Genomic DNA, 27,575 nt, shown 5'->3' on the forward strand with positions numbered 1-27,575 from the left:
CACAGAGCCTGTCCTACCCCTGCTCTTGCAGACAGCAATCACGTAGGTAGTGGGCACAAGTCTATCCTCACCAATCAGGAGCATCCAGAAGAGCTGAGGATCACTGCACCAGCCCTCTGCTTCATTCTTTCCACTTACAGCCACAGTGGAGGCAGAACCCTGCAGATCTTTAAAGATGGTTACTAATAGATTGCACACAATGGTGTGCACACTGGTGGTGAGAGTTCATTTACCATTTTCTTTCCATGTAGCAGTGGGGCCCCAGAGGCAGCAACCACTGCTTGGCAAAGCCCTGCTGGCAGGGAGGGATGTGGGGTGCCTCAGCATATGCTCCCAGCACTGCCTGTACTGGCCAATATGTGAGAACTCATCAGAGCACTGGAAATCAGGAGTGATGCAGTCACGCTCTACTTCCTCCACAGCACAAACTGAAAAATAATGAGGGCAAGCAAGCCACTAAAAATAAATTTAACCTTCCAGTGGCCACAGCATCACTCGTGCCACATGCAGATGACTGGGCCACCACGCTTATTTCTGCTGATTCAGGACTGGGATAGAAACAAGACACAAAACAGCCCTTAGTTAATGAGACCCTGCTTATACTTTGGTGTCCCTATCAGCATGTATTTCATCAACCCAGGACAATGTTCTGCTGTAGGCTAAGGACTAATGCAAAGGTCTGAGTTCAAGGGGCTTGCAGGTAATCAATACTTCCTAGTAATGTACTTTGAGAAGAGGTTTACCATCCTACAGCACACACAGGCAACCTACAGCATGAGGTGGGAAAGTGAGTTCTGCACAGCCACAAAGTGAGAAAACTGTACAGCTGTGATCAAAATGGAGAGTTTTCCTTAACTTTCTCATACATAATTCAGCTGCTAGCTTATTTTCCCTGTATTAGAGGGCTTTAGAGTGACACCTAACAATCCATCCTCCATTCCTATTTGCAGGGCATACAGCAATTGAAAGCTCTCTGGTCCATCTGTGCCAGGGGGCTGAGCATCGGTCATCAACCTTTGTTCCTCACTCCTCAAATAACATTGTGCTGGAAAGCATCTCCCTGCTTAGCCCAAACAAGCAGTTTGCTTTAACTCCACCCCTTTGCCTTCTGTGAGGCTATTTCAGAAGTTGCTGGGAAAAGCCATGATCCCCTCTAACACTGAATTCCAGCCCTCAGATAGCATCAAAGACTTTCAGCATCTTCCCAGAGCAGCTCTGTAGGTCAGAGTACAGGTTCTGTGGCACTGCAGCTTTCCCTAGGCAAGCAGGAAAGGCAATTCACTGTGACGCTGTTAGCAAGGAAAGCCAGAGAATTATTGGAATGGCACAGATGATTCAGAAAACAAATGGGTGCTAAAAATACAAGATATACTGCAAAGAGTTCTTCTCATGCCTGGGAAAGGCAGGAGCAGCTCTGGAGGAGATCTCTCAATGACACAATGAGGTTTGAATGAGCACAGAGTTAATATAAAACACAATAGCTGTCTTTTCTGCAAAATTTGGGTGGTCTTAATACAAGGCATTTTTGTCTAGCAGCCTTCCAGATCACAACACAGAGACAGACGTTCTCAGAATGTAAGAAATAAGGTGGTGAAGGAACAAATTGACTTAGGAAGAGTGGTAAATAGAGACAGCTTCAATGAAGGATCAACATCCTTGGGTCAGAGAGGTAAATTCAGGTACCTGCACAGGATGGCAACATCCTCTGAAACAATGGTGTAGAACTTTCCAAAATCCAACTACCACCAGCTCAGGCATCAGATATTCACTCACTCTCCTCAAAGCAGAAGTGCAATGTGATCTGTGGCATATTTTAGTGGGATCAAGGACAGGAAGAGCACAGAGGGCCCAGTGAAAGCGAGACTGGCAAAGCACCAACAGATGGAATAATAAAGGATGCTATAGGTCATTTGCAAAGCTGTGAGAGTTTCTCCAAGTAGTATCATGTCCCCTAATCTGCCACTCAGTTATATCAGTGAACTTCATACTGCTTTTAGCTGTAGCTATTAGCTTTCTGCTTACACCCAAACACCATGTTCACTTTGTAACACTATAGCAAGGAATTCAGTGAAGCGTGCAGAACACTGTACCTTAAAGCAGTGTAAAGAGAAATGTGGTTTGCATGACCACTCACTCCTCCTGCATCAAAGGTTACCACCTGCAATAAAACCACAGAACAATAAACATTTTGATGACGGAAACTCTGCAGTTACCAACTTCGACATCTCAAACAGCACTGTCTCAGCCCATTGTATCCAGAGAGTTGCTTTTGTATTGCACAATGAGGCCTTGTGTGTGAACTCATGCTACAGAAATACAACTAAACAAACAAGACTCTCTGGACCTAGATGACTACATGGTCTAACAGCTTGAACAACAGAAAGATGACAAATACCCGGTTCCTACTGGCAGGATGCACTTGGTACTTGTTGCCACGCCAAAAGGTTACTTTCAAAGCAATCTGTTACCAACTTGTTCCTGACCCAAGAGGTCCCACTCTCTGAATCATTCTCTCCTGGATATGAGAAGGTACTAGAATGCCTGAGCACTAGAGGGTGGAACTATAGTTTGTTGTACCATGAATTGCTTGAACAAGAGCAAGACGATCTACTGTCCTGATTGCAACGAGGCTTCCTCACAGGATAACATAGTGATAAAACACTCTGATACAAGAATTAGTTTTTTTAAAGATTCAGCTGACTGCGCCTTTTGTACCATTAAGCTGGGCTTTCCACTGCATGAGAAGATCATATTGTTTATTGCTTTTCTGGAGGGAGAAATGGGAACTTCATACTGCAGAAGTAATGTGTGAACCCAGCACTAACAAGTCACCCTCCAAAGCAGAGAATACCCTTGGCTCCCTGCCCTCAGACCTACCAGTGACACTGCAGGGGTGAACCAAGGGCTCCCTCTGCACAGTACTGTCAAGTACTAAAAGACTCCCACTTCCAACCTAGAAGACTAACTGGCAGCACAAAGTGCAGAGCAGACAGGGTATACGTGCTGGTAGGCTTTCCAGAAGGCAAAAGTGACAGTCCTTGGACAGTCTAAAGTGAGGTGTTTGCTCTGGGAGAGGCCAAGCAGCAGAGCTCTCCACAGCTCCCTTCTCCATGGCTAGGAAGAAATCATAACCTCCCCACATTTCAATCAATGTCTGCTTCCTTGCCAGCTTGTTCTCTCTTCAAGGAAAATGCTACTGTCTTGCTCACCACAGCTCCATTCTCAAAATCTGTTTTATATGCAGGGCCTGAAGCACTGGGTTAAAGATCAAGGGAAGATCAAAAGCCGCCCTGCCCGTCCTGCAACGTGCTACTCCACCCTCCAGCAGGAGAGGCCCTCTCAAACACAGGGGATATTGTGTAAAGAGGGAAAGGAAACACAAAGACAGTGATAACAAATACTTCCAAAACCACCAACTCCAGCCCAGCCTGTTCATAAACCCATCCACCCAGGACAAATCCAGTTAGACTCTCTGCTTTGTCCAGCCGCTGTAATAATGCTGCCACCAAGCAGCTGGGTTATTTATGGCTGGCAGGAAGTGGTGGGACTCAATTTGGTTTTGTTCAGGTACAAAGAAGCATTTTCCGGTCAACCCCTATTTTATAAGGGAAAAAATTGTGTTCAGCTTTGGCTGCTTTTGCTATACAACTGCATTACCTGAGAGGCTCTCTGCAGGGACAGCATGCCAGCCATGGCCTGGCATGGTGTTAACTTCCCCCTAAGGATATTAACTTTTGGAGTAGCTCATCTGGGAAAGACATCATTAAAACCTTCACAGCTCAGGGAACGAATGAGCACTGCACCCTGTATTTTACAGATAAGAAAAAACATGCTCTGAAGTAATTTCTACCTAAAATGGTACTTCCCCAAGATGACAATATTACCCTGCTCACTGCAGACAGAATAAATTCCTATGCAGGTGAATAATAGTAAGAGTTTGCCAAGGGCTGGACTTGCACTAAGCCTTTCTACTAAACAGGGACAGAGAGAGGGTTTGTCTCTTCTGCTGGTCATTTATTTTCATGTAATCTGTACAAACAGAACATTTTTAAGACTATTACCCTGCTGTCAAATGCGGTTAAAATTAGCCAATGGGCTCTAAAGTATTTTGAAACATGATGTGCACACACATAAATACAATTACATTATTCTTGTTTCCTTAGGAAACCAAGCTCAAAACCCCAGGCAAGCCAAAATACACATTTTTCCTTCTATGGAGGTACACAAGAACAAACCAGAAGACCAAGATAAGAGACTACAGTGAGCAGACTAAATAAGTTAATCATTGTTTTGACAAAACTGGCTCGGGCCAACTGTGGGAGCATGGGGCTGGGTTAGGAAACATTCTTGACATGGAAATTATCTGTCAGAAACACCTTTGGAGGTTCTCCTTCTCTACAGCTGTTTTGAAATAGGAGCTGCTGTTCTTAGTGCTGCTGGGCTTACCTAACATCTGAAGTAGCTAAAGAGATTGCATAGAGTTGTCATCTAATTTACTGTTAGGACATTTGCAGCTCAGTCTGTCACTTCAAATACACAGATCTGGAAGTACAATTCCCAAGACATCTGAATAGTGGCCATGGTGGCATTCACTTTATCTGCAACTATACCACCTCTGAAACACTAGATCTTCACCTTTAGAGATTCCTCTCAACACACTGGCTGGGTCTGAGACAGCAGTGATGTGCCACCTATCCAGTATGTAGCTTCTGCGTCTGCTGTCTTCTACACTGGCTCTACAACATCACCATGGTGTTCCTGACTTAAAGCAGTCAGCAATCACATGTAAATGTATTCCTCTGGCTTCAGGGGTTCATTTCATTGATAGCAGATCTGAATTTCTTTCTCACATGCAGAAGATACTTTCACACGGGAGCATGGTGCAGCTAGCTGGTGTGCTTGCTTTTAACCCATCACCTCAACGAGGCTGATGATGAAACCAAGCAAACAGTCAAGGCAGGATGAGAAAACCTGAACATCTTGAAACTGTCTGGGTTAAAAACAGGCTTAGCCAGTTCTGGAAGCAAAAGGCTGGGATAGTAAATATACTTGATGTGGAAATTATTGCTCAATTAAATCTTTAGGGCAAGAGGGAGTTCCCTCCCCACACCTGCTCTGAAATGGGAGCTGCTGCTGTCGGTGTTGCTGGGGTTTCTTCTGGGTGACCTTAGTATTCAGGAAATGGAGCTTTCACTAGTGCAAGCCAGAGTAAAAGCCAAGACAAACAGGTCCAGAAATCCCTTCCGGAGAGGGAAGAGCACAGAGGAACTTACTCAATTACTAGCAGAAGAGAAAACTCCTGAGAGGTCTGGAGTCCATGCTCCCACTACACACCATGTGCATCAGGAAAAAAAGCACACAAAGCTGTGGGTCTCCTTTGCTCTTCCTGGCGTCACCCTGTGCTTCAGAGCACACATCTGCTTGTGAGTAGATTGCTGAGGATAGAAAGGTCTCTTTCCTTTTTAAGAGGGGCCATCCATAAACTGCCATAGCAAGCAACTCCATTTTCATCAAGTGATGCCTTCCTCTGAGCATCACTTAATGCGGAGGCCAGAGACATGGAAAAGCGCTTTGAGCCTCTTGTGTGTTTGGAGATATCTCTTGTTGCTACTCTATCAGAGAAGCTAAAGATTAAAAAAGTAGAACCCGAAGAAAATGGAAAAATCCAATCATGATCAACATAACAGTGTCCACTAGGTTTGAACCAAAGGTGTGTAAGTTATGCACCAACTCTTAGATTCTGGGAGCCTCCTGCTCATGCATCCCAAACCACACCTGAGGAGACTGTAACATAAGTAAGGCAGGAAAAGGGATGCCAAAGTCTGTCCCAGCTGTTGCCTCCTCTAGCAAACTCCACATGCTGCACTCTATATCTTGTATTCTTCAAAAGCATTTAAAATCCTCTATGAACACCACACATTCAAATGCTCTTGAATTTCAGTGGTGTGGAGACCAAGACCCAGAACAAAACTGAATGCACCCTCTCAAATGTAAGCTCCAACTTGAATGCTTTTGTAGATAGGTCTGGCTGATTTGATCTGACTCAAGACAATGGAACATTTCCATAAACAGTTTGCATGGATGATGCTTTCATCAGTCCATAGTGGAAAGCAGCTTGTAAAAACATAGTATTGATGAATTCTGGTCCTGGCAGTACATCTGCACAGTACATCTACAAACACAGTCTGAATGTCACCTAATCCAAGCTCTGCTATCACCAAAACCCAAGATCCTGATGAACAGGATTTTGTAATCTAGAGCCTTACACACAGAATACTTTCTCATCTGGATGGAGACAGACTAGCCCTGGCTGCCTCTCCCAGCAACACTGCTCTTGCTTATAAATCCAGAAGGCAGGAAATAATTTCCAAAGTCTATAAATTAGTTTTGGCTTTGAGTACACCAACTGTTAATTTCTGCGTCTGCACTATTTAATGTAGAGCTTGGATGAAATATGTCCCTGTAGCTCACAAAAAGATTGAGTTACTCGTGGACTTCCAGGCAATTGAGGAAATGAGTAACTATGCAATGGAACAAAACTACGTACAACATGGTGTGACTCCTTGCCTTGCAATCTTCCCTTTCAGATATGTTGGAATTGCAGCCTGGTTCCCCACTGCCAGATGAAACATATGTTCTGTAAATAAAAGATACTATTGTCTAGGCTATGACTACAGGGAAAAATAGGGAAAGTTTTCCACTGGGATAGCTGAAACAATACAGGTCTTCCAATCATATTGGCTCCATTGAGTTAGCGTTTGTTGTGCTTGAAACCCTGTCAGATTATGTTTTGACATGGCTCTTCTAACACCTTACACCAATTCTATCAGTTTCAACATTACTGAAAAACAGACTCAGTTTACTTCTCAAGGCAAAGACAGCAAAGATGCTCCAAGAGTGGCTAAGAGATAGCCAGCTCTGAAATTTTAAAATGCAGAATGTTCAACAAAGGTAATGGCTTGCCTTGCTGTTGTTGGCAAACTAGGTCTGCTCCTGAATGGATGGTAGTTCAGCAAACATCAAAGAGTTGTGTGAGTACTTGGGACACTTAAGATAATGTAAGTTCACAGAGCAGTTCATTACCACCATTCCCCAGAAGCTGCTTCAGGCACTTCTGGCACTGCTGCTGTGTTCTGCTACAGTAAAGTGTCTTCACTGCTCATCAAGGAAGTGCTGAGGGCAAGGCAGTGGGTCCTGCTGCAGTTACTGCAGCTACATTGACCCTGCAGCACAGCAGAGACAGCACCAGTGACTGTGCATGTTCTGTCTCTGAGGCCACATTCTAATGCTTTCAAACCATCTAGAGGATATTCTAGTGTTTTCAGAGTTTCTACTGGGATTCTGGTGCACTGGTCCTAGAGCCCATGAGAACACAAACATGCAATACAAATCCTCATGTTAGGAGCTTTCAGATTAGATGAAAACCTACCCATGGGACCAAAAGACACAAAGTGAGTCCAGGAAAACTGCATCTGTCTGTGCAAAACAATGAATTTAATGGAAAATTAGCTTCAGAATCAGTACAAACTCAGATGCAGGATGCTGGGGTTTTGTGCTCATGGGGTTCTCATGCTACAGGAGATGTGGCTTCTTGTTTTGTGAATTGCTATAAGGCTTTAAGAGTTTGGGGATTTTGCTGCTAATCAGTGTGTGACAGTGACATGCCTGATCACAGCAAGGTTCAACAGAGAAGAACAGAACACAACCTTTTCCATGCTTAGGCCCTTATTCCTATTCTAAGGGGAAAAAAACCCCACAACTATACCAGTGCTAGGAAATTTCCCCAGTTTAATATTCTTCAGTCCTGCCCTATATCCCTGCTAATCTGTAACACACGCCTGCCAATGTACTTCAAATCAAAGCCTAAATGCAAACCCAAATCCCAGATGGACTCTCCTCATTAATGAAACCTGGCAACAGGGTCAAAATGGTTGCTTTAAAATGTAGAAAACATTTGAGGAGTTAGTAAAGCAAAATTCCTCCACTGTTCGTTTCTCACTTGGAAGCAATGAAAGATCTCCAGAGAGGAAAGAACCACCCGAATTACACCATCATCCTTTTCCTAATTGTCCAATGGAGCAATTCTATTTGTTTTGAACTTGTAGCAATTGTTTGAAGTGTTTGGACCAGGTCTTACTTGTCAAGAAAAAGGAGCTGTACAAATACTCACACTAAGTCTTAGACTATAAAATGCAAACTTGCTTTCAAGTATCATTTTAGACCTGAAATTCAGCTGGGCTTATTCAGAGGATCTGCTACAATTAACAAATCTCAAGATCACTACAGTGAACCTTAGTTTCAACAGAGCTTTTAACCAAATTGAAGCTTTTACTTCAGTGAAGGTTGGTGAAGCTACCACCCAGAACTAGCTTCATAAGATCTAGCTATAGCAATGGATGAAGATTATAAAGCAAGTATTTCAAAATGAGTATATACACTCTCTCCCTATCCTAGACTATTTCACAGATGCCAGAAGCAAAATCCCAAATCTAAAGACTTCAAAGGAAGCTTTCAGAGGGAATAAAAATCCCAGATCACTAGCTCAAAAGTAATGTGAAAATTATCTATGCTGTAGAAAGTTTCACGTTACCAGGTTGATGTTATTGGCTTCTATATGCTTTAGCACAAAGGCAGCAAGGAGCTGTGTGTCCCATTCCACAGCGGGATTATCCGGAAGATCCCTGAAAATAAGAAGTGCAGTTAGTTATTTCATTGCTGAGAACTTTGCAAAGACCATGCTAAAAAAGAGATAATGAAATCAAGATAAATTTATTTACCATATAAAACTACTGAACCTTACTTAAGAGTCTTACAAGCTTGTATTTTGGGGGGCTGAAAGGGAAATAGCAGTTCCAACTCCCTCCTCATAGATTCGTCAAGGTCTCCCTTTCTCACCATTAAGGTGGGCTTTCTGACAGCTTTACTCCAAGCAACAACTATTCTGTTCAATGATTCGTTTTCTGTTAACCCAAACCGAATTTCTTTCTCTTTGTTTAAAACCCCTTTTAAAACACATTTTCCTGAGTTTCTAATCCGCATCTACTGGTGGAATTACACATGAAAAGTAACAATCACACTCCTGTTCTCATTTATAAGGGACTAACCCTTTCACCTCAACCAAAGGACAATAAAGCCATAATTATAGTGCATGGATTTGATAGTAGTTCATCTGTTTACTTTATGCTTTGCATACCAACTGGGTATGCAAAGAAATACTGTGACTGAATACTCTGCCTGGCTTTTAGGGGCAAGAACCATGAGCCAAATGCAAAATAACACCAGACAGCCAAGAGAATCATCCCATATTTACACAACTGAGAGCTGAATTTGACCCCCCAGTCATTATGCTTGAATGATGCCAAGAAAACATGGCTTGCAAAGTTAAAAAGGTTATTAGTAACAATAGGATAACACACAGCTGCTAAAGACCTATAATGACATATTAAACTGGTCTTTTCCTCAGACCTTTTCCCTCCTCTGATAGTCTGATAATTACTGTGAGGTGGTTTAGTGACTACACAGCCTTTCACACAGACACAGGGGTTTGGATCTGAACTGATCCAGCTGTTTGCTGCAGAGATCAGGGTCTGACTCCCCAGACAGCAAGGATGAGAACATCTGCAGCAACAGGAAAATGTCTCCTTGGCACATTCCAAATTAAAGCTCAGCCTGGGTCTTTATGAGAGGTCTTCTGGCCACAGATTTTCCCAGTGCTGTTAACAGTAGTAGCAGAAGGAAGAGCCTAAAGTACAAACTGACCATCAGCATTTCATCCGTAGTGTTTGTGCTCCTGCTCAGCACAGGCCAAAATACTGTGCTATGAGAAACCCCGGCAGCAAGAGAAGGCACTTCCACATTAGTGCACACATTCTGCTATGGTCCCTGTAGAGGTGTTACCAACAACAGAAATTTTTGTTGCTGTTTTCAGATCCTTGCTGTACAGACAGCATCTTTGCTTGAATTCCATCATAGGGAAAGATTATTTTGTACATCTGGTGGCTGCCTCGTCAACGCAACAAACCTGCACCTCATCTGCCTGAGACAGAAATTTGCACATCTCCTGTTTGAAGAGGAAGAGGTGCTGCTGACCTCGAAGGTATTACAAGTCCCAGCACATCACAGCAAGCTTTCAATGGAGCACACTTTAAAAAATATGCATCAACTAAACCATCCCAAGCAACATGCACACGGAGCGGAGTCTAAGTACAAGTCTAACAGTGCTTCAGTTGTTCAAATGGTAACTTTGAGGTTATGTCAAGGCTTAATCTGATAATATTAGAATAGTAAATTAGTCTAAAAGGGATTTTTCACTGGCCACTTACAATGCAAATTATCATTCCCCTATTTGGACAAGGGTTAAACGGAGGAAGTAAAGAGTCCCATTAAGCAGGAGGGACTCCAACAGTGAGAGTCAGGAAAAAAAGTAAGGCTTGGAATTTCTGATGTCCAGGAGGGTTTGGTGTCACAGCCACTGCACTCAGCTTTATTGGGCTGTCTCCAAAAAAAGCTGCCCGGTAGTGGAGCAGGATTTAACTAGTTTAGACAGATAAAGATCACCCTCGTCAATGGAAATGAACAGCTGGAGGCAACGGTTTAGAATCCCTGGAAACAAAACAATCTGAAGGCACGAGCAAATTAACTCCATGCACACTGACCTGATTCTGCAAACTAATTCTGCTTCTACCCGCTTACTGCTGCTCCTGGAGGGATCACTCACTCCAGTAAGGAAAAGGAATTCTTTTTCTTGTATAGTATTTGTCAGACACCAAAGGCAGAGAAGCTGATCTTGCCAAACAAGACACACGTGTACATAAGCACATTCATAACTCATTAATAGCCACGATGGCCCACTGAAGTATTCTTAGCCCATTCTGTAAACATGGAAAGTGACACACAGGTTAAACGACATGCCCAAAGTCACCCAGTAAGTCAGCAGCAGAACTGGCAATAAATTAATCAAGATTAATGTTTGTGAAGTCAAAATATTGTTACCCTGATAGCAGGGATCTCACAGAAAGCATGAGACCAGTAACTTTCTGCCTGTTCTCTATGTAGCAATAATTGAGTCCAGATAAGGATGAAAAGGTGACTAAGAAAAACAAGTTCATATACATGTACAGCAGTGCACACAAGAGACATTCTTACATGAGGTGCCTACAGGAACTTTGTGGGGCATGCAGACTTTGAAAACTGCTGTACCTCACAAAACCATCTCTTCAGTACAAAATAGTTTTCCTAATATAATAAATCAGTCCTCACCAAACCTGAAAAGTCCACTGGCTTGCTGCTTGCATTCATTGTGGTTTTACCTTCAGGACTTGGTATCAGAAACAATCAGCACTTAATGGTTAACTCCACACTGCCTTTCTGGCTAAGGCTGATAATGCCTCTGAGCTCAAGGTCGAAGGGCTGAGATGAAGGACTATAAAGGAGTGAAAATTAGCACATTCCTGGGAGCAGACTGGAGCCTGCCCCAGGAGACAGGGTTCCCCACCTGCCCTCCCTGTCCTCTGCACCAGAGAGCTACTTGTTGCTGCTGTCAGTCACTGGGATGGATCAAGCTCTAAGTCCTGTACCAGAACCCTCCCAGGCCATGCTGCTGGAGGGTGCTGGTGAGAAGGACAGAGGGGTTTGGTCACTTGGCTTTATTTCCAAACTGTTACAGTGTGGAAGGCATTACATGTGACTGACACTGAATGCAGGTGGCTGCTTGGATGCAGCCCTTGTTGACCATGGAAAAATAGGGAGATGTATAGAAGAAAAAACAACATTTTTAATGGAATAAGGCTCCAAAAGTGTAGTTTGCCCAGCTATTTTCAGTGAAAACTATGCTGGATACTGTACAGGGAATTTACAGCTATGTCAAGGGATTTATAGAGTGAAAAGAGAGGAATAGAGAATGATGGTGCTGCAGCTGCTGCAGCATGGGATGATGTCTGTCTCTGCTCAACTATTTCGGCAGGATCAGTAACGGGAAATACTGTTTTCTGAAAACAAACCCCTGTACCTTTCTAGTCATCTACCCACTGTGGGTAGTGAGAGACAGACAGGACCCCTGGTTCCCTCCTTCTCACTTCCTTGCTGTTCTGTTTGTCATGCTGAGCAGATACTTGCAGGTTTGCATAGGAAGAATATGGTGGATGTCCTGGATATTCTGGCCCAGGCACCAGAGAGCTACAAAGGGGTCACAGCAAATCAAATCAGCACTTCAAACCAAACTTCAATCTTGTGCAGATCTTGCCCAGCACTCTTACAGCTGCCTGGATGAAAGAAATGTCAAAAATCACTGCCTAGTGCCAGCATCTCTCCAGGCCTCTTCTTGCCTGCTGCAGGCTGTGGAGTGTAGCTCCTCTTCTGCCTCAGCCTTGGCCATTAAAACACTGTGCACGTTGCCAGTAACTCTATCCCTGCCAATAGCCTGGATAACTTTGTAGGGTCATCTTTCTAGGAATGTTTGGGCTCAAGATCATAGAATCATAGAATCATGGAATAGTTAGGATTGGAAAGGACCTCAAGATCATCTAGTTCCAACCCCCCTGCCATGGGCAGGGACACCTCACACTAAACCATATCACCCAAGGCTTCATCCAACCTGGTCTTGAACACTGCCAGGGATGGAGCATTCACAACCTCCCTGGGCAACCCATTCCAGTGCCTCAGAACCCTCACAGTAAAGAATTTCTTCCTTATATCCAGTCTAAACCTCTGCTGTTTAAGTTTCAACCCGTTACCCCTTGTCCTATCACTACAGTCCCTAATAAATAGTCCCTCCCCAGCATCCCTGTAGGCCCCCTTCAGATACTGGAAGGCTGCTACAAGGTCTCCACGCAGCCTTCTCTTCTCCAGGCTGAACAGCCCCAGCTTTCTCAGCCTGTCTTCATATGGGAGGTGCTCCAGTCCCCCGATCATCCTCGTGGCCTCCTCTGGACTTGTTCCAACAGTTCCATGTCCTTTTTATGTTGAGGACACCAGAACTGCACACAATACTCCAAGTGAGGTCTCACGAGAGCAGAGTAGAGGGGCAGGATCACCTCCTTCAACCTGCTGGTCATGCTCCTTTTGATGCAGCCCAGGACACAGTTGGCTTTCTGGGCTGTGAGTGCACACTGAAGCTGGCTCATGTTCATTTTCTCATTGACCAACACCCCCAAGTCCTTCTTCGCAGGACTACCATGAATTTCCTTTTTGCCCAACCTGTAGCTGTGCCTGGGATTGCTCCCACCCAGGTGTAGGCCCTTGCACTTGGCATGGTTAAACTTCATGAGGTTGGCATCAGCCCACCTCACAAGTGTGTCAAGGTCCCTCTGGATGGCATTCCTTCCCTCCAGTGGATCAACTGAACCACACAGCTTGGTGTCACTGGCAAACTTACTGAGGGCACACTCAATTCCATTGTCCATGTCAGTGACAAAAATATTAAACAAGACCGGTCCCAACACCGATCCCTGAGGGACACCACTCGTTACTGGTCTCCAACTGGACATTGAACCGTTGACCACAACTCTTTGAGTGCGACCATCCAGCCAGTTCTTTATCCACCGAGTGATGGCTGCATTCCTGTCATTTGGAAGGTCTCTTGGCCACAATAGAGATTCAAAAGCCTTCACAGGTATATATTGTCAAGTTACACCCTTCTTACATGATATACTGCTTAATCCCTGCCCAATATTCCACCACTTTCCAGATCTTTCAGCAACAGCAAATGCATTTATATGTACAATCTTCTTTCAAAGCTTTCCATTAAATTTATCTGCTCATGAACTAAGCTCTCATGATTGCTCTAACAGTTAAATTAAACAGTCTATATGATGTCCAAGTGGCTTAACAGCAAAAGGGCTGTTCTACATAGGACACTTGCAGTTGGAATAACCTTGAGATCTGTCCCTCCTGAAACCTGTTCAATTGGCAACCCATAGGCTCCCGTGTGATTATGAAGCAATGCCTCCCATTGTGTGAGAGTCACCCTGACATGGACTGGCAAGCACCCTCTCTGCCTTGCCATGAGCCTTTGTAAGTGTCAAAGGAGCAAAGTGGCAATAAGGTTCCTTCCAGAAGATGTTTAGGTCTCCATTAATATACCCTGAGACACCAGAGCAAAACTTTGAAGATACTAATGTGATTTTCCATTCCACTACACACCAAAAGGGTCAAGATGAAAGCTTTCCCACTTCTTACTGCCTTTTTATCTTGTAGCATGACCTTAATCAATCCAAGGCTAGGGACCAGGAAACACTTCTGCATAATTTCTCCTCCTTATCCCTCCTCTCCCAATAAATGATTTTACATTAAACCAGCACAAAGGTTGACAGATTGATGGTGGGTTACATAGGAAACAGGTGAAGTGCTGTGCACTGGGTTTCCAGCTGAGAACAATAATCACAATGTGTTTGTTGGAACAAAGGATGCCCTTTGTATAAAGTTAATTGTATGAAATGAACATCTGGGCAATTGAAACTGGATCAAAAAGCAAAAGATCCCATAGAACAAAATGACGTGAGCACACAATTAGTGAAAAAGCCATGTGATGACTAGAGGCAACCGGTGACCTTTATATCATGGCATCAAAGTAACTGAAAGAACTGTGCAAACAGAAATTATTTCATGTCCCCTAAAGCAGAGCAAAGAATTTTTATTTCTGAGATTACAGTAAGATAAGTCCAGGCAGGCTGGCCCTACATCTTGAAGCAGAGCCTCTAAATCCTTACATTAATAACTATTTATGCATTTCTCTTCCTATGACGGCCAGTTACAGACAGGAGGGAAATACTGCTGTTAGGCTGCATCTACATCTCTGATTTGATTGGAAAAAGACCACTTACATGATCAGCATCTTGCAGCATCATGTTATACACAGAACAGATGCTGTGTGCTTATTGGAATGTAACAATCTACAATTTAGGACAGAAATGGACCAAAGCAGGCTGCTAACTGTCAATTAAAAGCCACCTACGATAAGAGAAGCTCAAGCTGAAATTTTTACAGTAGCAGCTTCCTCCTTCTCCTCATAGTAAAGAAACACAAGCTATTCTGGGATTTGTATTTTAAGACTGAAAATAAGAATCTTAGGGTTTGGTGTAGGTAGAGGGTAAAGGAAGTGGTGAAAATAACAACTGGAGGATTAAAAATATAATACACTTCAAATATTTCACAAAAGAAAAAAACCAGAATGGACATAATCCTCTTCCTCTATCCTTAACTTTTATTTGGCTTATTTTATACAAATTTCAAAGGTAAATTAAGTAAGTTTAGATGCCAGGCAAGTGCTGCTGTCACTGATGTGGTTGTACCAGCCAGAAGTCATGTATGAAGGGAAAGAGCATAAGGAAAGACAGCATTCCCGTCGGCTTGCTCAGAAGTTCAGGCAAGCTGTGAATGCTTCTCCACTGAGCTATGTAAAACACAGGACACCTCTGACAGAGAATATTCCAAGTTCCTCCGTAACTCCCCAAAGGTAAACGGTAATTAGATCTCCAGGGAGCAAACTTTTGACTTGGGCATGACCATGTGTTTCTGTTTGAGAAATAAGCATCCTTCGGGTTTAAATTCAAAGGAATTATTACAGAACACAGCACCGATTGTTTGCAAAGACCTATCCAAATGTCCCTGTACTCATTTATAATTTTTAATGAATTATTGATGATTTCTCAGCAGAGATTGATGCTTATTCACTGAGATGACACAATTGCTTATCATAATTTGAAATCTGGTATTCATTTGACGTCTGTGCCTCAGTGCCTTGTTGATGAATTACAGCACAAAGCACTGTAGGAACAAGTTCATATTCAATGTCTTGAAACAAAAACAATGGATGGGACCTTTCAAGAATAGAAATGCATAGAAGCCATGGTGGCTAGAGCTCGTTTCAAAAAGTAGTTTTAAAAAACTAGTTTGGAGAGGCATCAAGGCTTCTGTGTAAGCCAGGAAACAAAATTTAGCTCAACTGATTCTGAACTGATGGCTGATTTAGTCATAGCTTTCCTATCTTCTGCTCATCATAACTGTGAAAGGGAAATAATTACACATTCACACCTATGTAAAGAAGTTTGAGCTCCTTCTAAGAAAAGTGTTATGTATGTCCTCTGATTTATAGATTGAAATCTAAAACACGTACTTTGGCAATCCTGGGTATGGGAAACCCCAGAAACCCATGCTTTACTCTTTGCAATGTCTTCCCATGAAATACTGAATCAAATTCAACATCTTAGTCCTGGTTAGAAGGAGGGGCCCAAAATAGATGCAAGATCACATAAAGCTCCAAAATGCTGAATATGGTGAATACTGCACTGCAAACATAGTGTGCAGGAGGAGAAATGAGACCTCGGAGTCTCATGTGCAAGTGCCACACTCCACCTGTGACACTCATGTTATCACCGTGCTGCTGGAACGTGCTCAGGAACCAGCATGAAGAGCACATCCTAACGTGTGTTGTCATCATCACTGGCTGATCAATCACACAAGGCAGTGAGCAGCAAATACCTCATGGTCACATACATCTTTGAATGCAATTGTCAGAGGAAGGAGGGGCCTCTGGCTCATTCAGTCCAACCTGACTTCAGTTTAAGCAGAAGTCTGCAACAGGTTGTATGCAAGAACCACACAGTACCATGGAGTATATCTAGATTCCTGGTGGGACTGGTAATGACAAACCAATTAAGTTCAAGTCTTAAATGAGAATTCTTTAAAAGCAGTTCCCCCCTTACCTTTCACCCTCAAGTTGTGTGCAGTTTTTTATGTTACTTTTTATTCCCAACTTTCATTCATGTTTCAGTTGGACTCATTTTGCACATACACTGTATGCCAAGCCAATGGCACAACCATTTTGTCCCTGACAGCATTATGTGACCTGAATGTACTAAGTGACCATCAACTCAGTGGGGCCCGCAAATCCTACAGTGACACATTTCCAGCCAGCCCCTATGTAGCCTGTTTTTAGCACAACCAGCAGTTTCCAGCAGGACAGACTGCCAGGAATGAGTTGCCAAGTGCTGGGCAAGCCACCTCTCTTTCATTTTATAGAAGCTGGACTTCTGTGTGATCTGTTGGGGGCCATTAACAGAGTTTACTGAAAAATCAGTAAAGGCCAGACTTAGTAGTCTCGTGAGATTTGGGGCTGCCATGCTGAATTATGAGTCAGCAGTTCCTCCTCTGGCCCTCTGCAATGTGGTTTGGGCAGCAGACAATAGTGCAGTGTGAAATGAAGTCAATTCCACTCCAATCTTGGAGAGGTATGCAGGAAAATAGGACCATTAAAGTCCCTACATAGTTCAGAAAAACAAAAATCCATCAACCTTTTTCTGAGTGTCTGTTGGCAAAGTGCATTTCCAGTATTTGTCCCAAATGACTGACAAATAACAGCACCACCAGACAACCTCATCTATAGACCTCTAATCAGAGAAACATCTTCAAACATGTAACTGTCTCGGATCTTAGAGCACAATTGCTAGGCAAAGTTCTATATGTAGCAGCACTTCACTTTGATGCTTTCCTAATGCCAAGAAGATGTAGGGGGGAAATGCTCAGTGGAAAGCCTGAACACCACACCGGGACTATAGCACTTCGTGGCCTTTAGGAATTTTGCCCCTCATTCCTAGAACAACCTGCTCTTGTCTATGTCAGCTCCAAGAGCAGGGATAAACTGATCTGATACCAAAAAAGGTAGACTCATCTCTACTAATACCTTGAGCTCCTTAGGCATATTAGTTACCACTTTGGGATGTCTCTGGTCTCTCTATTTCTGACAATAAGAGGGGAAGAAAACAGACTACATCTCTCCAAGAGCACCATCTGCACCATAAGGAATGAACATAATTATGCCTGTATGAAATGGTTGGGCAGCTCCCAGAATAGCTCATAGCAGTGCTCACTTCCTCAGTATTATTGGTTTTGCCCTAGTGCCTAGGAATTCACCTGGGGCCTGACAAGTCCAAGTAGCCCAAAGTGAGAACAGAATGCCCAGCAATCCCACAATCAAAACTTGGGTTTTAAAGCTGAAATACAAATCACCAGCAAAACCAGGACTCTGAGGAGCAGACCACAGGACTTCACTCTTTCCTTACTCATATCTTTTGTTTTATAAAATGCTTTGAAATAAAAGAACAGTGTAGCAGGGAGCGTTATTTCTTGAAGTCTTGTACCCACCCTTTGTAATCCTGAGGTTCTGCTGCCCTGAGCTCTCTAGCTACGTGCAAATTTTATTGCTACCAGGAAAGCACTTCCTTTTATAAGTCAGCTTGTATCAAGAAGTTAAACTCCTATCTTAGCTGTAAGCTTGATCCCACAAATTTTACTTGCATGCAAAGTTTCTACTAATGCAAATATCTTCTTGCAGGCACTGTCTTGCCATCCCCATTCATGTGAATGGCCCAATTACATGATTATACGAGCAAGCTCTGGACCAGGCCTTGCCCTCTCTTTGCAGCCAGTGAAAACCCACACTGGGTTCCACAGCCAGGACCTACACTGGGAGCCCTGCAGCAGCTAAGTGGGACTCAGCAGCAATGAACAAAACGAGGGTAAACACAGCGACCTTTCTCATTTGGCCTTCCTCTCCTCCGCGCTGGGGTTTAATGTGAGCGTTATGCAATGGGTTTGCTATAGCAACAGCCGGGCTGATCGGCAGTAACCCCGCTGCTGCCGTGGGGCCGAGAGGCAGCCGCTGAACTTTGGCCCACTAGTGAAGCCTCCCGTTCGCCCCTGTTTACACTGCTCACATGACGGGAGAGAGGGAGGCTCCTGGCAGCCACCAGCATCCAGCAGGATTTCTAGGAGCAGGCCAAGATTGCCAAAGGCTGGAAATGATTAACTCTTGCGAGTGAGGGCTTCATGCTCAGGCAGCAGCCTGCAATGGCCCAGGAGAAAGGGCAAGCGGTGCTTTGCCCTCCCCACACCACTGCAGGAAACACAGCGGGATTCAGGCATGCAGCGAGGGCAGGGTAAGGAAATCACTAAGCTTGAAATTAGGGAACAGCATCATTTTTTTTTCTTAAGGAGTGAGGATAATGAACTGGAGCTGGGAACATAACACCCTCATCACGAGCTGCGTGCTATGAATTGCACGTACCTGGGGTACGTGGCGGTGCACAACTCCTCTCTGGAGCACCCTACAAATACCAGGGGCACAGGGAGCACTTCGTGTGTACAGCTGTGCTCTACAGGACCTTGCTAAAATGGTTATTTAATCTTACAGCACAATCCTGTGAGAAAAAGCTGCAGGTTACGAAGCTGCAGCCATGTCATCACTGTTTGAGCAGCACCACCACTATTTCAGCACTTTTACAGCATTTATTTCTACACATTAACAGATGTTCATTAACTAAGCCCCCTGTCAGGCTGGAATGGGGAAGTAAGCAAGTAATAACCTCCACATTTATAATGAGAGAATTAAGAGCTCAGGCAACTCTCCCTAAAGAGCCAGAGGCAACAGAGCTGAGTCAGGGGCAGAGCCTGTAATGGAGCATGTGAGCTCCCTGCATCACCCACACTCGCTCCAGGAATACGTTTTATTGCCTGGGGCAAATAGCAATCCAGTTCTGAACAGGCCTCTCATGGTGATCTGCAGAACCTCATATATTTCTGGGCACTTGGATTGAGCAGAAAACACTTCAACATTTGCAAATTACTCCCAAGGTCACAGCTGCTTTAAAGTACCCCCCGAAACCTGTTGATGGCCAAAGTGTTGACCTCTACACCACCTAACTGTGCTCTGGTCTGCAGTGGTATGACACCGCCATGGGTGACTGTTTCTATGAATATTCTTGGCTGGGTTTCCTTATGTAGTTGTCACTTAAGAGTAGCCTACATTAACTCATGTCTTGCCCCTAAAATATCTGTTCTCCTGTAAAACCTTGTTCTTCACAGTAAGAGGTTGGGTGGATTTCTTTCCTTTGCTATTATGACAGGTTCATTGTAGCAATAATGGACCGTGAAGATCCAGCACTGGAAAGTCAGTATGCTTTGATATCAGAACTCCCTTTGACAGCCTCATCCACAGTTATACCTCCATCCAAATATAAATGTTTCATAAAAAGCTCTGAAAGCAAATTTTCTGGCTAAAAATCTAAACACTGAAAAAGTTCAAGTTAAATCAGTGACTCAGTCTCATTTTTGCAGAAAGAGGATCACTGCAATAGGCTGTTCTCTGCCCCTGACTGCTAAGACCAGCTGAATTGTCTGACATAAAGTATATGAGCTCTCCACACATTACTCCCCATTCAAGCCTCAATCTATTAGCACAAACTCTGCAAATACCTTACCTCTCTTCTCCACACATGAAAGCTCTGTCTGCCAACGCTTTATTCTGCAATATTACACAATGCCTTTTCCAAGGCAAGGGATAAACCAGCCTTGGCAGCCCATCATGTGGATACTTACGAGAAACAGAAATGCTGAGTATTTGGCTTATGAAACAGAAATACAGGAAGAAAATATTTATAACAATGCTACTGTTTAAATAAGAGAGACCATCATTTCTTACAGATGTGACCCTTCTAAAGCAAAGGGATTAAATCTTGCTAATGCTATATAACGACATGAAGTGAAATGGACTTAATGAAGAATATATCCAATTTAAATTGTGAATTACCCCCTTCTACCCCCTGCCATTTTGTACCCCAACACAAGCACAAATTTTGCTTCTTTCAAGCACTGTTTGCCAGACTTTTCTGTGCTCAGAAGATTTAAAAACCGATTTACAGAAAAACATTCATCCTGCATGTGAAAACAGACCCAACACTTATACCCATAATGAAATTCAGTTAAATATATATTAAAGAAGGGAGAATGGCACATAGATAAGATTTGTTAAACTTACAGTCAGAAAAACTATAAAGAATGTAGAACTCATGTGCATGAAAGGAAGGCCACGTAATTAATTTAATTATTTCAATGCAAATAGTAGCTGCAGAGAAATAGACTGCAGCACTGAAATGAGAAAGTATTGCTATAACTGACTGTCTGAGGAGCATGCAGGTACACTGAGTTAGTTAATGTGACTTGTTAGAAGAGGGGGCATGCCTTGGCACGGAACTGTAATCAAACTGTTTTCATTTAGCCCTTTACTTGCTGCAGAAGGATCACATAACAAAATATTCAGTCCAAATCCCATTTCAGTTTCTAAAAAAAATATTTCAGTTTTCTGTACTGCAGTAAAAGTATTTTGGGCTTTTTTTTTTCCGTTTAACAAAAACTGACTGAAGAAGCTACAGGAGGCAAAAGATGCTCAATGATGTCCAACAAAGCATTAACTCTTAAATTTTGTTCCTGATCTCTCATGCAATTAAACTGAGATTATGGGTCATAAGACACCACCCACATTTGCAAAATCTAGCGTACATTAGGAAAAAAAGGTGAAAATGTGTCAAGTGACAACATACACTTCCTATTTGCTTCATCAAGTTCTGGTTTCTCCTTTTTAAAAGCAGTTGGGGTGTTGCATCAGACCAGTATGTTTTTTACAGAACAAGTTACCTGAAGTGCTCAAAATTTGCTTCAGTATCTTCATCAAGAGCAACAGTAAAACTCCATGAGCAAACTCTGTGAATCCTATCCCACTACTCTGTCAATTTATTATTTTTCACACTGTTTTCCTCATTATAATGACTTTTTTAAACTATTTGTTAGGATCATTTACCTCCCAAGAGTATCTTGTTCTATTCACAACTGGTTTATCTTGAGAATTTTGGATTGCTGATACTCTTTATTGGTGGGGTGGGTTCTCTCAAACAAAATTCCTACTTGCTGGTGGGGTTACATTAAACATAATCCTAATCCAGCAGCTTCCCCTTTAAGGAATTTATTCTTGCTAATAGCTTGCTCTAATCTGAAGTACCACACCCACCAATTTCTAATTCAAACTTACACTGGAACTGAAAAACTCTGTAATTTCATGCGTTCTGATTGAACTAAGGCCAAGGGGAATAAAACCATTTAGCTTTCACATGAACTCAAAAGAAGAAAGGCTTCTTTGGCAATATAATTACAGAGCACAGATCTTCTAAGAGGAAATGAACTACAGGGATTTATAAGATTAGGTTTTTTTTTCCCCCTTCCCTTTTTAATGATTGCTATCATTCTCCTTCACTCCTCCCTTCCAGTTTAATCACATATAATGAGGAAATTCTTAGCAAGAAGGAAATGGGACTGTTGCAGAGAAACCCTTCAACAGGACACTGTTATGAGGTGGAATGCACCAACAATTTTTTCACAAGGCCCACCATTCTTTTTTTTACCTACCCATAGCCCTAACATCTTCCTGAAACTGATTACAGTAGTGAGTGCCTGTAGCCCCTCACAGAGTGCTTTCTTTTTCTGGCATGTGAAGAGAGATTATGGCCAAGCACTTACTGCACTGTTTGGAAACTTTTCATGGTCCCATTCAGTCCGGTTTTGAGTATCTTTGAGTTTTGGTTGTTGCTGCTGACGAGGAACACTAAACAACACTTCAGCTATATCAAGGTCTTGTTTGTACAAGGAACTGAAGATCTGTTCTACCACATCACCTTTCCAACATCCACACTAAACCGGAGTAGGGAATTGTGAGCAATTTCATGCTGCCCTGTTCAGCTGGCAATACTCTGCGTTGTGACAGGCAATACTCAAGAGCAGTGACTAGTTCACTGAGTTGTCTCGGTTGACCTGGCTTGACCAGATCAGTGTGACTTAATCCTCATAAGCAGAAGGAAACACTTGCAATGAGTGGCAAAGCTGATTAATGCAGGTTCTGACACTGAAGGGACTTCCCCAAACTTGTGTCTCACCTTCACAACCTTTGGCCTGCCAAAGCATTCAAACAATTCTGCCTGTGCAGATACTTGTGACAACAAAGTAACCTGCAGCCATTTACTACATACTGTGTACCATGGATCTGTATACATTTATTTCCTACTTGCTGCCTGTGGTTCACAAGAAGCATTGAAGTTATAAACACCTATTTACACTGTGTCAATACCCCAGGGTCTCTACTGACAGTCTATTAGTTACAAAGTACAATGTAAAGTGCATATTTTACCTATTAGGTGTGTTTACGCCTGTTTACCTTCAAGCTTGTCGATCTGTCTGTGTTACAATAATGCAGCTGTGGAGATCTGAGACACTAGAACAAATGGTGCCCTGATGAGAGAGCTACAGGAAGGGCATTTTCAGCAACAGCCTTGACAGCAGAATCTGCTTCTGTTTAAGCCTGACTTGTTCTCCTGAAGCAGCAGTATGACAGCATGTTTTGCAAAAGATTTGTATTTATATGCATGGCTGTCAGTCCTAAACATTGCTCCTTGTCCATATAATAATTATACCGAATTCTCAGTGGAGATGTTTCCTAAATTGAAATAAATAGAATCAATACAGACTTAACTGCACTGTCACACTGCATGAATAAAACACACCCATGGATACTCTTGGCTAGTATTCAACAGGGATTTGGGCATTGCTATTGCTATGCAAACTGCATTTTAAATGGTGTGCTAGAAGTTTAAAAATCCATTTCTGCTTAACTTTTATCTCCTGTTGTTACCAGAAACTCCTAGGATTCCTCAAATAGAAAGAGTTGCATATTTACCTCTGCAATACAGCACAGAGGAAGAAAGAGAAACATTCCAGAAAATAGCCATATACAGCTGTAAAACCATAACACTGGACAGAGATCCAGGGGATAGTCATTGTATAAAAATGACTCAACATATTTTTACAAGTTAACTCGGATCATCTGCCCTTCTTGCATGTATTTCTCTAACATTAGACTATCCTGATAAACTGCTACAGCAAAACAGGCTCCTGGACCTTCACTTGGGTTTGCAGTTTATATATCCTTTAGATGATCTCACGAAATGACTGCCAGACTTCTAAACATGGTCACTTCCTTTATCATCTCAAACAGGCAAAGGTTGTTTCAGTTCACTGCTAAGGCACTGAAGCATGCACAGGTCTCATCTGATTACAGAGAGCCTGTAAAACCCTGAGGCTGTAGAGACTGTCAACACAGCTGTCCCTGTGCGCTAAGACAAATATCCTGATGGGCAATCCTTGAATCAAAATGGAAACACATCTTCTGAAATGGATTAGGGGTAAGGACAAGAACTGTAAATAGGCCAGGAAGCCAGAAGAGTTGATAAGGTATTATTATAGGAGTATTATATATAGGAGTTTCTACTGAGCTCTTAGAAAGTACCTTGACCCTGGTGCTGCTCTGCAAGTTGATTTTGAAGTATTTTATTTTTCTTGCCACCTGTTGCTAGCAGAAGTTTCTCTTCTGAGCCTGCCTTGCTTTAGACACACAAGACCACATCAAATATGTAAAAAGCCCACAGAGAAGGGAGGTGTAGAGATCTGCATGTTAATGGCATAATTAGCTCTTGCAAGAAAAGCAGTCTTGCTGCATCAGCACAGAGCAGCTCTACCCCTCACCCATCCAGCTGAGGTGCAGTTTATCTGGGAACACAGCTGTGCTGACACAGCAGCTCTGCTCTGGGGACCCTCAGGAGTTATCCCTGCACAGCAATGCAGGTGTCCCTCCAAGTCCTCTCTAAACCTGTGACCCAGCAGCCACCTTGTCCTCCCTCTTGGACATAACAGACATTATGTACACAGTTGTATGGGGATAATGTGACATGGAGAGGACAGAAAATCCTGGCACTACTGCAGTCAGTGACAAACCCCCTGTTCCCTATTGGCGCTCTGCTTTGGGACTTGTGTCCTGACACACTCTGCAGCAGAAGCAAACTGGAGCAATCTTGTCTCCCTGCCTTTGCAACCACTGAACAAGACTATCTCCTGGATTTAAATCCTGAGGCTTAAACACTCCCTAATAAATCACTGTTAATACAGATCACTTTTAAGGCCAAACTAGTCCAGGATACATTGTTTAAACATGAAGTTCCACAGGTTTGCCTCTCTAATGTCTCTAAGAAAAAAAAGTAATTTGTTATAGTCATCTATAGCTTAGGAAATGATTGACTTAGTAGGTATCTACTCACACATCTGCTTCCTTTAAACAAAGTTTCAAAAATGATGACTTTTCTGCGTAACACTTTATTGCTTCCCACATCTACACATTTGGTTTAATCGTAAGTGGAGGCTCACACACTCACATCTCAGCATGTATAGTACAGGGGATAAGCCAAAACCCCCATTTGCAGTTGAAGGCTTGTCCAGACATCTAATATCACAAAAATCTGCAATATTCTTTTGCTCTGAGTCACAGGAAAAAAAATTACTTCATGGAACACTTGAAGAGGGGGGAAAAAAAAGAAAAATCAGACACACAAACCAGTATTACTTCCATTCCTGTGCCTTGTCTCTTCGAATTAGGCTGCTCATGGGCAAACGCAAACAGGGAGGGGGGTAAGGGCCCAACCCAGCAATGATCCTTGGCTTGAGGAGCTGCTTTTCACTTACACAGAAAGGCACAACTGCTTGGATCAATCCAATAGTACATGAACAGCAAAATCCCCCCTTACCTCTGCCTGGAGTTCAGGACAAGTTGATTACAACCCATCCATTTTCAGTAAGTGATCTAGTTATTTCTAAACCACCTCTGTAGTGAAGCATAGGTTTTAATTTGTACAGTTTATGCTGTTATCAAGCATGGAGTGATGAGTTTTTCCCCACTAAATTGATTTTTATTCAGAGTTTGTACAATTTTGAGTTGAGATGGAAGCTGCAGCTCCAAGTCATTAGAGCAGTATTTCATAATAGTTTTCTAACAACTGGGTAAGTTATATTAGGATTTCTAGAATTATAGGGAAAAGCTTACCAAAACCTAGCATTAGAACTAACAGGTCCAGTAACAAAGGCAGCATTAGCTGTAGTTAAGGAGATAAAGCAGTTGGGTGTGGATCACAAGTGCTTTTCAGGCTTCTAAAACATCAGAAGAGACTTTCACATATATTTCTATTCACAGAGCACAGATAAAGAAAAGCTTTCCTCCCTCACTTTAGAATGAGCTTCTGAACTCTGAATTACTTCTGAACTGGGTAAGAAAAGACAACTAGAATGGAGTTGTTGACTCTAAAAATGTCTAATGCATAGTCAGAGACCTCCATCAATTCAGTGGTTTTACTTTCTCTTAAATACTGGCAGGAAAAAGTATATTGTGTGCTTCTTGAATCTCATGTTAGTGATCTCACTAGACTACTTGAAGTTCTTTGTACAGATGGTCACAAATGCACATTGAATCACAATGGTTTATTTTAAACAATTTAACCATATAAAATATTAATAATTGCAATACATTTTTATCCATTTTGCTCCAGTGGCTTTTGGGTTTGCAGGTTTGCCAGCTAACTAATCCTTATGATTAACTGTAGTTATTATCATTGCCAAAGGTTTTTAAAGCCAACAGTGTCCACTGTGGTCATCATTCTCATACAACATGCTACATAACTCCTCCACAGACCTCATTCAACAAATCTCTTCCCCGTGCTGATCTTCCTCTATCACTATCAGGTCATCTTATGGATAAAGTAAATAGCACATCCACTATTAGGTCTGTTTTCCACATCCTTCGTCATTCTGGTGACAGTTTCCCAAGTATTTTCCAAACATTCATATCCTTTCAGAAGCGTAGATTTTAGACTAAGATACTGAACTGGAATAAGAGGCAATACCATTTTCTTACTCCTGTTATTCCCTGGCTCACATAGTCCCATTCCATTCTGTGTGACAGCTACAACACTGAGAGCTGACATACCACCATCTCCCTGCAGTTGCTCCCTTAGAGTTTCTTTGTGTCACTTACTATATCTGGTAATTCTTCAACGACTAATTTTTAGCAAAGAATGAATAACTGTATTTGAGTGTAAATGGCTATAATACATTCTGATATAGTCACTTTCCTGCTATAGTTTTTGCTATTTATAATTCACTAGGTTGCTAAAGGCTTGCTAGTTTCAGAAACTGGGAAATAAGTATGCACAGGTGAAGAGACTTGTTCAAGTGACACAGTACAGTATTCACTGAGCTAGGCTTGGCTTAAAACAAAGGAATCCTGGCTCTTGCTTCCAAACCTGAACACACAAAGTTTCCTTGTGTGTTCAGGTTACTGAATGCACTGCCTCAAGCAAGTGTGATACACAGATGAAGGGGTTAAAGTGATTAAGTGCAGATGAAGAAGAAGAAACAGCACAAAGACACAGAATCAGCAAATAGGACTGATACTGACTGCAGCCATGATGTTCATTTGACTGGTACAGTATGAGCTGATTCCCTTTGTTTGCCCTCAGGTTCTGCTGAGAGGGCAGAAAGAACCATTGGTCATTACCTTTCCACTGCTGAACCAAAGTATGTGGACTCACTCATAGGGATTCAGTATTTGCCCTTGAACTGGTGGAGGCTGCATTTGGCACTCTGCTTTTAGATCAATATATAACCCAGGCGTAATCTTATCTGTCAGGAACAGGGATACTGGCAGGAGGAACACAACCTCTGGAGGTGAGGAGAGCAGCTCTTCTAAATGCTAATGGGTTAATAATAGAAAGGTCAAATGCCTGCCTTATCAGAAGGCCTCATGTGCAAACAGGCACCAAGCTGCAGCAATCAGAGCACAAGCTGGGTATAAATATCAGGAGTTAGTTACTGTAGCTGTA

At 42.7% G+C, this 27,575-nt stretch overlaps 1 protein-coding gene across 1 annotated transcript in view; it reads right to left on the bottom strand.

Annotated features, from left to right (window-relative positions):
* PIGL (phosphatidylinositol glycan anchor biosynthesis class L) overlaps positions 1-27,575 on the bottom strand; it is a 57,592-nt gene that overhangs the window by 11,624 nt on the left and 18,393 nt on the right. The window contains exons 3-4 of the mRNA XM_005142954.4: positions 8,591-8,681; positions 2,091-2,158 (exon numbers count right to left, since the gene is read on the bottom strand). Of these exons, the coding sequence (XP_005143011.3) occupies positions 2,091-2,158; positions 8,591-8,681 (159 nt within the window). The remainder of the gene's footprint in view (positions 1-2,090; positions 2,159-8,590; positions 8,682-27,575) is intronic.

The sequence above is a fragment of the Melopsittacus undulatus genome, chromosome 13, assembly GCF_012275295.1.
Source record: "Melopsittacus undulatus isolate bMelUnd1 chromosome 13, bMelUnd1.mat.Z, whole genome shotgun sequence".
Classification (NCBI taxonomy): Eukaryota; Metazoa; Chordata; class Aves; order Psittaciformes; family Psittaculidae; genus Melopsittacus; species Melopsittacus undulatus.